Source organism: Podarcis pityusensis, assembly GCF_964106645.2.
Source record: "Podarcis pityusensis genome assembly, chromosome: 7".
NCBI classification, from domain to species: domain Eukaryota; kingdom Metazoa; phylum Chordata; class Lepidosauria; order Squamata; family Lacertidae; genus Podarcis; species Podarcis pityusensis.
In genome coordinates, this window is record NC_138031.1 from 14268584 (window position 1) to 14282153 (window position 13570).

General features: G+C 45.9%; 1 protein-coding gene across 2 annotated transcripts in view; it reads right to left on the reverse strand.

Annotated features, from left to right (window-relative positions):
- Nucleotides 1-5577: 5577 nt before the first annotated feature.
- FER1L6 (fer-1 like family member 6) overlaps nt 5578-13570 on the reverse strand; it is a 132481-nt gene continuing 124488 nt past the window's right edge. For both annotated transcript variants that reach the window (XM_081012469.1, XM_081012468.1), the window contains exons 40-41: nt 12266-12366; nt 5578-5858 (exon numbers count right to left, since the gene is read on the reverse strand). In XM_081012469.1, coding sequence (XP_080868595.1) covers nt 5672-5858; nt 12266-12366 — 288 coding nt within the window. In that variant the 3' untranslated portion in view covers nt 5578-5671. The remainder of the gene's footprint in view (nt 5859-12265; nt 12367-13570) is intronic.

The window sequence follows — 13570 nt, forward strand, 5'->3', positions numbered from 1 at the left end:
CCTTAACCTCCTCTTCTCCAGGCTAAACATGCCCAGCTCCCTTAGCCGTTCCTCATAAGGCATCGTTTCCAGGCCTTTGACCATTTTGGTTGCCCTCCTCTGGACACGTTCCAGTTTGTCAGTGTCCTTCTTGAACTGTGGTGCCCAGAACTGGACACAGTACTCCAGGTGAGGTCTGACCAGAGCAGAATACAGTGGCACTATTACTTCCCTTGATCTAGATGCTATACTCCTATTGATACAGCCCAGAATTGCATTGGCTTTTTTAGCTGCCGCGTCACACTGTTGGCTCATGTCAAGTTTGTGGTCAACCAAGACTCCTAGATCCTTTTCACATGTACTGCTCTCAAGCCAGGTGTCACCCAGGTGTCTGTTGCTGCCACTCCTGTCAATGCGGATTCATGGTGAGCAGCGGCTGTGGAAGTCAGGCTCGATGATCTGGCTCTGCGCAGCCAAGATAGCTGATGAAACTATATGCTCAGCTTGATGGTATTACTTGGCACAACTTGCCAAAGAATCAAAGCGTTCCACTCAAGACCATTTCCCTTGCTTCTTTTCATTAGATCTGACCAGCGCTTTCCCCCAAATAAAATGTTTAGGGGTGCGCTCATTTTGACTCAAGAAAATCACCATTTTATATGGCGGTACCTCGGGTTACATAAGCTTCAGGTTACATACGCTTCAGGTTACAGACTCCGCTAACCCAGAAATAGTGCTTCAGGTTAAGAACTTTGCTTCAGGATGAGAACAGAAATTGTGCAGCGATGGCGCAGCGGCAGCAGGAGGCCCCATTAGCTAAAGTGGTGCTTCAGGTTAAGAACAGTTTCAGGCTAAGAACGGACCTCCAGAATGAATTAAGTACTTAACCTGAGGTACCACTGTAGTTCAAATCGGGGAAAATAAATACAGTAAAAGGACAAAAGGACAAAGATTCACAAAATGTTTAGGGGTATGCGTACCTCTGCATCCCCCCAGGAAAAAAGCACTGGATCTGACTTTATGATAGTTAGCAATATTTTTTTAGAGTGATTGCAATGGAAAAAGTTGTTGCTGTGCACATCTGATTTCTCTGATCGGTCATGTTCGCCCCTCCACAAGGTGAAAGAGATGAGGCCCCCATCAGCAGGTCCTGACAAGATGTCCGCTCTACATTCACCAGTGATTATTGGTATTGTGAAAGATATTAGAGTCAATTCAGAAGCATGTTACATTCTTGCAGGGCTGAATCAACTTTTTGGGGAAGAGAGCACTGGTGTAATTTGTTTGGCATATGGATGAGGCTAGAAGAGGAAACAGTGGCCCAGGACCTACAACAATCTAGTTCATACAACTTTAACAAGGATTAGCCAAATATATACAGGACAGTGTATGGTAGGTATGGAAGTTCCAAATCCATAGTCTCCAATGGCCCAGGAAAAGCCAGGACTGTCACGAAAACCCTTAAGCAACCGCAGCTTCTCGTTTTTTCATGCAGAGTCCTGAATTCCCATGGGACCTTCCCTTCAGTACAGTGTTTCAGAGTGTTGCTGGAAGTTCAGAGCTGTGCATCCCTCTAACCCATTTCTTAGATCTATGTCCCCTCCCCAACCATTCAATATGGCGCCACTTCCTGCTTTGACTAAATCAAGATCTGGGTTCATTGAATACCCCTAAGAAAGTCTTTCGCCATGTCTGAGCACCCTCTTTTCTGCTCTGTTTTTAAAGCTCGTTTGGAGAAAATGACAATCCATGGGGAACCCAAATTTGCTCCAGTTAAGCACTAAAGAGCAGGCTTTTGAGGGGGAAGTTCTGAGCTAAAATGAAAAAAACCATGTTTGGATGAGGCGCTTTTAAGTGCGGTCCTGTATCTGGAAAGACTGGGGTAAAAGCTAAGTGTGGTTTTGTTGTTGGTGTTTAGTCCTTTAGTCGTGTCCGACTCTTCGTGACCCCATGGACCAGAGCACGCCAGGCACTCCTGTCTTCCACTGCCTCCCGCAGTTGGGTCAAACTCATGCTGGTCGCTTCGAGAACACTGTCCAACCATCTTGCCCTCTGTCGTCCCCTTCTCCTTGTGCCCTCCATCTTTCCCAACATCAGGGTCTTCTCCAGGGAGTCTTCTCTTCTCATGAGGTGGCCAAAGTACTGGAGCCTCAGCTTCAGAAGTGTGGTTTAGCCCTAACTATATACAACTGATAAAAATCCACCATCACACTGTGAGGTGCTGCGGATCATTGCCTTTTAGCCCTGCCAGCAAATCTTCCCTACTGCGGGATAGTATCTCAGCAGAGGCAATGATCAATGGTGATGACTTATTCCCTGGTGTTCTATAGCAGCAATCTGAATGGAAGAATTCTCCATTTTGATGGAAACAATAACCATTTAAAAGAAATCCCCAGTGGAAATGCTCATAGGAAAACAAAACAAACCATTAACCAACGCTGTGGGAGATGAAAACACCCAATTTCAACAACAAAAAAACCCCCGAGCTGTTCTTTGCCCAAAGGATCCATTCACCTTTGTTGACCCACAAGAGATTATATTTCCTAATCCTATTATTATTATTATTATTATTAATCAAATTTATTAAATTTGATGCCCAGCAACCACTTCTCTCCATGCGGCCATCAGTATGGCTAGAAGTGCAAGAAGTCTAGTACATGTATCAGAATCAAGGGTGTCAGTATGAGATATCAAAGCCTTTTGCACTTTTGTACGCAAATGTATGAGAATCCAAGAGGACTCTCAGTGCAGTGGCAATTTGGGCAAAGTGACAGCATCTCCTCACGTGTCCATCAAACCCCAAGTGGAACAGAAGCGGGGCAATGTCTTGGGCAGCAAGCAGAGAGGGCAGGCTTTTCATTTTAATTGCTTTATTGTTTAATCTTGCAGGCTGCCTGAAGGTCTGCTGGGCTCATTAAGTGTTTGCTTATGAACCGAAGCATAAACATGTTTGAGATAAAATAAATAAGAGAAAACGTGATGCTATTAAATTTCTATCCTGCATTTCCTCCCAAAGGAGCCCAGGGTGGCAAGCGCGTCAGTGGGAAATCAATACATTTATAAATAAATTAACAATGTAATTAAAAAAACCTAAAGACATGGGAAGGTTCAAGACCTGTAGATCCATTTTCCCGGAGTTTCTTTCCTCCTCCAAGATATGTGTAAAAAACAGATGATCTCTAGACATATATCAGAGACCGTTGTCTGAGTACTTGTGGCTTTGTGTTCCCCCCTACATGATGCCATAGAGACTTCAATGAAGTTTGCATACCCTCGTGTTGACTGCAGTGCACCCCACAGAAAGGCCTCCTCTAAAATCCCTTCTATTGGTGGAATTAATCTTGGAAGAATCATTCAATTGTTGCCAATAGGTTGTGGGGTGTGTGTGTGTGTTGTGCCCTCAACAGTTTCCTGACTTTGCAAATACGCCCATGGGCTGAAAAAGGTTGGTGATCTCCTGTATGCGTACACAAATACAGTCGTACCTTGGAAGTTGAATGGAATCCATTCTGGAAGTCCGTTTGACTTCCAAAATGTTCAGAAACCAAAGTGCGGCTTCTGATTGGCTGGAGGAAGCTCCTGCGGCCAGTCAGAAGCCGCGGAAGCCCCATCGGACGTTCAGCTTCCAAAAATAGTTCGCAAACCGGAACAGTCACTTCCAGGTTTGCGGCGTTGAGGAGCCAAAACGTTTGAGAACCAAGCTGTTCAAAAACCAAGGTACGACTGTATTCACATAGTGAGCTGCTGCTGCCAGCTATAAAAGGAAAGAATCACAATTATATAGACTTTTCTCACGGGCAAGAGTAAAACATCCCTCTTTGCACCTGAGTTAGCTGTGCCAGATTGAGACATTTATATCCTACCTGTAAAGGTAAAGGTAAAGGGACCCCTGACCATTAGGTCCGGTCATGGACGACTCTGGGGTTGCGGCGCTCATCTCACTTTATTGGCTGAGGGAGCCGGCGTACAGCTTCCGGGCCATGTGGCCAGCATGACTAAGCCGCTTCTGGCGAACCAGAGCAGCGCACAGAAACGCCGTTTACCTTCCTGCCAGAGCGGTACCTATTTATCTACTTGCACTTTGATGTGCTTTCGAACTGCTAGGTTGACAGGAGCAGGGACTGAGCAACGGGAGCTCACCCCGTCGCGGGGATTCGAACCACCGACCTTCTGATCGGCAAGTCCTAGGCTCTGTGGTTTAACCCACAGCGCCACCCGCGTCCCTTTTTCTAACTTGCCAGTAAGAACCAGATAAATAACTTTGCTTATGGAAGTTATTCTGCCTCATCCTGTCACGCACCTGCACTCTGCCCATTTGCTTTACCACTTAACTGCCGCTACCTTTGCTGCGATCTTTTGCACCGAAGGCCCACGCGTTGTGCAAAAGTTTTTGCAGTGCATCTGCAGTGGATGTTCCCTGCAAGCACTTCTGAATTTTCTTCTCTCCCCATTAATTCTCCATCTGTCTTCCAGCTCCCAATAAAAACTAGCTCTGTCTGTGCTTTCATTTCCCTTCATTTGTCACTGGTGAGCATGTGTTATTTTGGGTTCCTCCAGGCACAATACAGTTATTTCTCATGAAATGATTTGAGCCGTCATTTTTTAAGGTCTGCTGGCTTCTTTTGGTTTTTGTAAAAAAAAAAAATCACGTTGGAAACAAAACACGGCAGTAGTGGCAGCAACATTTGGGGGGCAGGGAGGCACACTGAGAGACAACACAAATACAGTGTAATTGCAAATAATCTTTTATACATTGAATGCTATTTCATATTTAATGTACACGGTAGTTAATTATTTATACCAAAGCACCCATGATGCAAAACACACTACGAGTGCAATACAAGAGTTATGTGCATGTTGTTGAGCAAGTAGATGTGCATGAATTTGCAGGAATGGAACCGTGTTTTTGGATTCCCTCCATTAATATTACCACATGTGCAGATTTTTGCATACATAGTACAAGCGATCCAGATTTTTATAGCCCTCTTCTTGGCATCATGCAGACTGCATTCTCTGGATTGCAAGGAATAGTTACAAGCTTGAGAAAGTTATTGGTGCTTAAGTCCACCTGAAATCACAACAACATAAGCAACCATGCAAATATGTAACACTCAGCAACTCAGATACAGATTTTGACATCAGAGTCACAAACATCCTGAATTTTTACGGACTCCTGAATCCTCTGGAATAAGCCAGAAAAGTGCCATCTATGTATTTGTAGCAACAAGGTATCTGACTGAAGCTTGACATGGGCTGCCAATGTCACCATCAACCTGCCAGAGCTTAGCTCAGGTGTAGCGCAAAGGACCCCTGGTCTGGAACACAGCAGACCTATTTGCAAATTTTTCAGATCTGCAAATATTTCATTGGCTTCCAGCAAAATAAACCAGTTGTTCTGGACTGTATCCAAACTGGAACAGGAAACTTGGACATTTCTAATATTTACACTGAATTTTCAACCCAGAATTTCACTTCCAAATGTTACTGTCAGTGGCATAATTCTGCACAACTGATAAGGAAATGTCATGTTTAAGACTGGAAGAAACGAGAACCGAAGAGAAACCAAAATTGACAGATCTGCCCACCCTTATTAGGGTGATGTGTTATTCTGAGCATCGTTAAAATAAGCTGAGTTTATGTATTGATTATTATTTTTTACATGGTCATGTCATCATGGAGAGAAAAAGCTCTTCTAAGAACTCCCTACAACAATCCTACGGCTGATGGCGCCAGGCAGAGTGTAGATGAAAAGTACTAAGAATACAACCAGGATAAGTAGGAATAGCGCGATGATGATGTATTTCTTGTAATTTCTCCAGATGAGATAGAAAAAGCACTTGAAAGGATTCACAAACCAGGAGAAGGACGTGTCTGGCCGGCTAAAACAGAAAAGGGGAGGGGGGAAAAAAGAGACAATATATTAATTTTGTCAGATTCATATTTATCCAAAGTAATTGCATTATCATTTTAATCTTGGGAAGGCACTGGAACTGAGACTGGGCAAAAACTTCATCACTATGAGAACTGGAGCAAGATACAGATTCCCCATTTCCTGTACGTTTTTGTAAAAAACCAAAACCAAAACAGGCTGTTATAATGCATCTCTCTCTACTAGATGCTTTTCAGAGTCGCACAAGTTTGAGCAGTCAATTAAGATAGGAAGGAAAATAAGGCTGAATGGAACAGTCAGCCTTATCTTGCACAGTGGGAGATTGGCAACAACAAAGCCACTCCCGACCTAAGGAGGGGGGGGTTGCGGGCTCACGCCCCCGTCTACATTCTCGCGGGGCTGGCGGCAGCCCCGCGGGACTCAGGGATTCCCCAGACTCATTAATATTCATCACCCTTGGGCCAGCCAATCAGCTGGCGGTAGGGGCGGGCTTACCTAGGTGCTCTTAAGGTTGGGGCAGCCCTGGCTCGCCCCTTTTCTTCTCTACAGCAGCAGCAGTTTCCCACCCACCCTCCCTCTAGGCTGCATCCGGACTTTGCTATGGGCTTCGGCTGGTCGCCGCAAGGGGCCTGGTAGGAGTTTTTCCATTTGGCTAATTGGCTGTGATTTGAAGCCACTTGGTTTTTTCGCCTACCTCGTAGCAAAACGTCACAACTCCTTGGTTTTGGCGGTTAGGCATTGGCAGGGGTATTGTTATGCAAATGAGGTCAGGGGGGAGGAACGCCATCACCTCCCCCACATCTTGAAGGGTAGTTCGTTAAAGGACTCCGGGGGCGTCACTTCGTCCGAAACATACAGAGGCTAGGGCCTAAAGCGCGCTCCCGAGCGGTAACCCCTTGGGGAGCGCCTACGGATGTGCATCTCGGGGGCTCCCCCTGTTGGTGCTTAACCCTTCCCGGTTAGACCGGATAGTTTGTTAGGGCCAATGCCTAAAGCCAATACCACTCTTACCTGTAATCAATAAAGTTGTGGCCATTTTCGCCCATTAACCTTAATTCTGGTGTCTGATGTCTTTATTTACTCCATCTGTGGGAGGGGGCGGGAATCGCCATGCAAATCCTTTATTCTCCTTATTATTAAGAGAAAAACAACTTCCAGACTTTTAGAAGACATCTGAAGGCAGCCCTGTTTAAGGAAGCTTCTAATGTTTAATAGAGTATTGTATTTTAATATTCTGTTGGAAGCCAACCAGAGTGGCTGGGGAAACCCAGCCAGATGGGTGGGGTATAAATAATAAATTATCTTCTTCTTCATCATCATCATCATGGTTAAGTTGTGGGTGAACATATCAGACGACACAGCGATTCTTCAAACAGCTCTTGTTTATTCACAGGCCAGAACAGAAGTGAACTGAAGGGTTCAGCCAGCCTGCTTATACAGAGCTCCACTACAACGCAACTGTAACCACTTTCTGTAACTATCCAATCACTGAACGTCACTTTCAACCCCCTATTTGCATATGTGGACCTGAGTGAAAACTATCTACAGTATCCCCCTGCTGGCCCAGGGTGAGAACTTCAGTACATAACAATCATCATCTGCAGCAAAGGCTCAGGGAACATTCCAAACCCCTACCTGGAAATATGCTGGGACTGAACCTGGGACCTTGTACATGCAATGCCTGCCAACCGACCATGTCTGTCGTGACATCTCCCCTCATCTCTCATGGTAGCTGCAACAAGTGGACCATGGGACCCTGGCCACATGGAGGCAATTCCCATGCCAGGACCCCCCAAAAACCTATTCAAGCTGGCTGTGCAACACAGTGCAACTTCATGGTCCTCTGGGGTTGGGTGCAGAAGCCATGACACGACTGTAGGCAAGAGTGAATTGGAAAGTGCAGCTTACTGGTGCCCTGGAGGCCCAAGCACCCACAAAATTTTTGTTATGGGTGCTCAGTACCCACACTGGAGGGCCTCCGACACAACTTCCAGTGCCTCGCGATGCACCAGAAGTCATGTCCAGGGACTCAGGGGTAGTGTTCGAAGCCTCACAAGGTCTTGGAGATGGTGTCCAAGGCTTCCAATGTAACTTCTGGTGTCTCGTGAAGCACTGAAGTCACATCTGAAACTTCACATGGCCTAAGAGGTGGCGTCTGAGGCCTCGTGGGGTGTCGGACACAACATCTGGGTTCCCAGGCACCACTGCAGGGCACATGACGTCATGGCCTAGGACCCTTGTACCTACGGGACCGCCTCTCCTGGTATGTCCCACGGAGGACCTTACGGTCTTCAAACAAAAACATCTTGGAGATCCCAGGCCACAGAGAGGTTAGGCTGGCTTCAACCAGAGCCAGGGCTTTTTCGGCCGTGGCCCCGATCTGGTGGAACGCTCTGTCTGGTGGATACTAGGGCCCTGTGGGACTTGACATCTTTCCGCAGGGCCTGCAAGACAGAGCTGTTCCACCAGGCCTTTGGCCAAGGCACAGTCTGACCCCCTCCTTCGGTAATCCTCATAGAACCCTAGCCCAATGGTTGCCATTAATTTGATTCAGAATTGATTTTAGAATGAACTGATTTTAGAATGTATTTCAATTAATTGATTGTGATTTTATGTAAACTGTGTTACTTTTACTGTTGTTAGCGGCTATGAGCCCGGCTTCGGCTGGGGAGGGCAGGATATAAATAAAATTTTATTATTATTTTTTATTATTATGGCGTCCAGGTGCAATGTCACATCATGATGTCATGGTGCACGCTGCTGGGCACCTATAAACTGGGACAGCGACTTAGATGCTTCTGGGTAGCCCCACCTCAGTCACAGATGGCAGGAAGGCAATTGCCTGTCCCTGTTTCTTCCCTGCACCTGGTATGCAGAAGCATATAGCAGGCTCTATTAGCAAAATCAGGCATGAGAAACCTGGTGCCTTCTCTATATGGTAGGATTGCAGTTTCCATCAGCCCCAGCCCGCATGGCCAAAGGTCAAGGATTATGGGAGCTGTTATGTACTGAAGTTCTCACCCTGGGCCAGCAGGGGGATACTGTAGATGGTTATGCAAATAAGGGATCGAAAGTGACGTTCAGTGATTGGATAGTTTTAGAAAGTTGTTACAGTAACGTTGTAGTGGAGCTCTATATAAGCAGGCTGACTGAACCCTTCAGTTCAGTTCTGTCCTGGCCTGTGAATAAACAAGAGCTGTTTGAAGAATCGCTGTGTCGTCTGATATGTCCACCCACAATTTAACAGGAGCTGTAGTCCAACAACATCTGGCGTGCCCCAAATTCCCCTCACTCCTGACCAAAATGCACACTCCAGTAACTTTCCATACTGCTGTGCTTATTTTTGGTCTCAGAATCTGGCTGGGGTTGTGGGTAGAGGAGCTATAAAACAGCTGGGAATAGTGAAACCTGCAGGGAAGAATCAGTGAATATGGGCCAAGCCATCCCACAAACACCTGCCAAATCTTCCTTGCTTATGCCTCTCCATACCGAACTTTAGGTTTGTCCCATTTGCCTTGTAGCATGTAATTTCTTCCTGTCAGCAGGGTGGGGGGGTCAGCTACGCAGCACCCTCGGAGGGCCTCAGCTATTCCAATCTCCCTTCCAGGCTTTTGCGGAGGCCACAATAAGAGTGCAAAAAATTAAAATACTATGTCATGGCGATTAATGGCGTCGTCCACCCCTTTAAGCTGGTCTAGCATCGTGCATCTTATAATTAAATAACAGAGAACGCCACTGTGTCGAGGTCACGAAGCACAACCTCCGCTTTCTGCATAGCCTCGGGGTGGGGAAACAGTCATAAAATGAGATTATTGGAAGTTCTGACAACAGGGCTGCAATTAAAGAATGCTGTATTGGTGAAGACACAATATTAATTTGGATAGCCAGCAGTGTGCTGAAGCAAAGGTGAAGTTTTCTGGAAGCTCTGCAAATGCCATCTTGGTAGTCAGGATAACCCCACAATTTGGTGTCATCCTTATCTGTGGGTTTGGGGTGCTGTGCTGTGAGCCCAGAAAGGGGAACTAACTGTAACTGTAAGCTTTGGACAGTTGCCTCCTATGCCCTCATCTGAGCAGGTGAAGCAATGGGAAGTTCTGGCCAAAGAGATGTGTGCTGCTTTGTGTATAAAGAACAAACGAGAGTTTGCTTAGTGTTTCCATTTCCTTGCTGTGGTGTCCATGTCGCGTCTCTAGAGGCAGGGAGACCAGGCAAGCTGATTTGCTGCAAATCTTCACCTTTCTTTAATAAAGCACTAGAATTTTGGTGTCCCTGCACCCAACTACTACTACGAGCCCTTCTTTGGGCCAGCGGTTCAGAACAAGGTTTTGGGGAGGAGCTAAATCTGACCTCTGTACAGAACAAATTTAAACCCCCCTACTACTTCAAGATGAAAACCCAGATGTTACATACTCAATTGCTAGATTTTGCACTGCCATGATGGATATTCATCGAAGGATGGTTTGCACCACAAACTAGGCCTAAACTGAAGCCTTAAAATGCAAGACCTGTGCTCCTTTACGTTCCTTCTCTTATAGTCACTTTTAGTAATAGTAATAGTAATAGTAATAGTAATAGTAATAGTAATAGTAATAGTAATTTATTATTTGTACCCTGCCCATCTGACTGGGTTTCCCCAGCCACTCTTGGCGGCTTCCAACAAAGATTAAAAATACATTAAAATGTCACACATTAAAAATTTCCCTGAACAGGGCTGCCTTCAGATGTCAGGTAGTTGTTTATTTCTTTGACATCTGATGGGAGGGCGTCACTACCAAGAAGGCCCTCTGCCTGGTTCCCTGTGGCTTAGCTTCTCACAGTAAGGGAACCATCAGAAGGCCCTCAGCGCTGGACCTCAGCATCCGGGCAGAACAATGGGGGTGGAGACACTCCTTCAGGTATACTGGGCCGAGGCTGTTTTAATCGTTTGTCCTTGTTTTTGTCTTTTTAAGTTATGTACGGTATACAGTGGAACCTTGGTTTTTGAACGTAATCCATTCCAGAAGACAGTTTGACTTCCAAAATGTTTGAAAACCGAGGCACAAAGGGCTGTTGGCAAATTCAACTGAGAAAACTGAAAAACATGGAGTGGAAGCTGTTTGACTTCCGAGGCGCGTTTGACAATGGAAGCATTTATTTCTGGGTTTTTGGTGTTTGGGTTCCGAAACGTTCATCAACGGAGACGTTCGAGAACCGAGGTTCCACTGTAATCACCTTTTAATTATTGGTTTTTATCCCTTACCTGTTTTAAGCCTTATGTGTTCAGTTTATCCTTACGCTGGTCTATGACCGAAATAAAGTTTGATACTGATACAGACCTCTCTGCATACTCTCTTCTGTGGTTATATGTAGGGACATAGGAAATTGCCTTATGCCGACTCAGACTATTAGCCCATCTAGTGCAATACTGTCTACACTGACTGGCAAGAGCTCTCTCCTCAGAAAGGAATCTCTCCCAGGGATGCTGGGGATATTGGAGAATGCACCAGATGCCGTCTGCGTGCAAAATGGATGTTCTGCTACTGAGCCAGTCCTCCCTCATCATGGAGTGAGTCAACTATCAGCAGAAGGGACAGGGCAGATGGGAATGAACCCTTGTTCCAAACAGTCAACAATATGAACAAAATAGCAACTAGAATGATCAAGGGACTGGAGCAACGCCCACCCTGAGGAATGGATTGGGGCTTTTAATAGCAGGTTAGTAAAGGGGGGGGGGGGTGGACAAGAGAGGAAGCGCCCAAACTTATTCATGGTGCAAAGAAAGTGGAGATAGAGAGAGATGTTTCTCCCTTCTCACAATAGCTAGAACTCAGGGCCACCCATGAAGCTGAATGTTGGAAGGTTCAGGGCAGGCAAAAGGAGGTTTCTCTTCACGCAGCGCGTTCCGAAACTATGGAACTCACTGCCACAAGATATAGTGAAGGCTACCAAGCTGGACAATTTTGAAGGAGACTGGACAAATTAGTGGGGGATGAAGCTGTCAGTGTCTACTGAAGGCAGCCCTGTTTAGGGAAGCTTTTAATGTTTGATGTATCATTGTATTTTAATATTCTTTTGGAAGCCGCCCAGAGTGGCTGGGGAAACCCAGCCAGATGGGCGGGGTATAAATAATAAATTATTATTATTATTATTATTATAGGCGTGATGGCTTTGTACGACCTTGGAGGCAGTGTCATGAGTGGGAGAGTTCTGTTGCCCTCATGCCCAACTTGTGGGCTTCTCAGAAACAAAAGGTTGGCCAGTGTGAGAACAGAATCCTGGGCTTTGCTCCAGAAGGCTCTTCCTACATTCTTAATAATAATAATAATTCATTTTTCCAGACAGTTCATTTTGAGCATCCAGCTCAGAGGTTGCTCACAGATCTCCAAACGCATGCATACACCTGGCAACCTCACTTACTTGGGTTTTTCCAAAGGTTCCGGCTCCTTCCGAGCTTTGCCTACGGGATTCTTCTCGGCTTCCTCTGCCGTGACTAAATGGAACTCGGCTTCTACTTTGCCCTAGATTGAGAAAGAGAGCCTGTTTTGACTCACAGTACATAAATAACACACAATGAGTTCTTCGTTCACTAGCGTTTGAGAGCTCTTCTTTAGAAAATGGGTGCTATGAAGTCATAAGTTGAGAGGGCTAAAACAATCATTAACCACAATAACCACCGATAATTACAAGTAACTTACGAATGACTAGCAATTAATTCGTAAACAATTAAGCATTAAATTAATTTTTGGTTGGAAGTCTGACCATGAGGCCGTTCCCTGTGTTCCTTCACTTATAATGTTTAGCCTTACATTAATTTTGCATTTTGTTAATGATGAGGATGGGCTTAAGGGAAAACCAAATTATTGTGAGGAGAACCTGAGCTTACAGGGTTAAACAGCTCAGAGTGTACGCTCTGCCTACTAGTGGGAGGGGGGAACTCCTACGTCAGTTCCGAGAGACTCAAGTCTTTGTTCTGTCTCTCTACTTTCGCTTTTGAGGAGAGAGGACGTGTTTTTCGCAATGCTGTTCGCTGTGATAGATAATGGATAGTCTGCTGTAAATAAAACTGCTTCTAGCTGCTAAGATCCTGTGTGGACTTTATTTAAGCACACTGAAGAATGCACTGGAGTGTTTTGCAGCTTCCTCTAGCCGCTGTTGATCTCAACTCTGCTATGCTCAGAAGTATCGGATTTTTGGAATGCAGAGGCCCGCGATGGGGAAGCGTGCCGGACCTCAGGCTTATCTGAGCAATAAATCAATTTATCTAACAGGTTATGGAGGCAGTAATTGCAATTAGAGGAAGCCTGCTTTGATGTGCTGTGTGCTTAAGAAGGCTGAGAACCTGAGAAGCTGTTTTTGCTGCCGGAGGGCAAAAGTCCTGTTTTGAGGCTTCGCCTGGGAGAAAAGCAGGGAAGCTGGCTGCAAGCTGTGTGCTGCAAAGAGCCACTGGAGGCCTCTCCTTTGAAGCTGGCTGGTACGCGTGAGTACTTCAAAGCCCCAATGGGAGCACTGGGGGAGGAGATGGCTGAGCTCCAGGACTTTTATGATGTCCCGTTTGAAAAGCTCACAACCCAGTCCTGGGATATCTGGGTTAGAAGAGTCAGGGGGTGGTTTTTGGCCACAGGGTTCTGGAGTATAACTCAGAAGGAGCCGGCCCCACCCATGCCAGTTGCTGCTGAAGAAGGAGGAGCAGAACTGGAGGCTGCACTCCTGGAAGATAGAGAG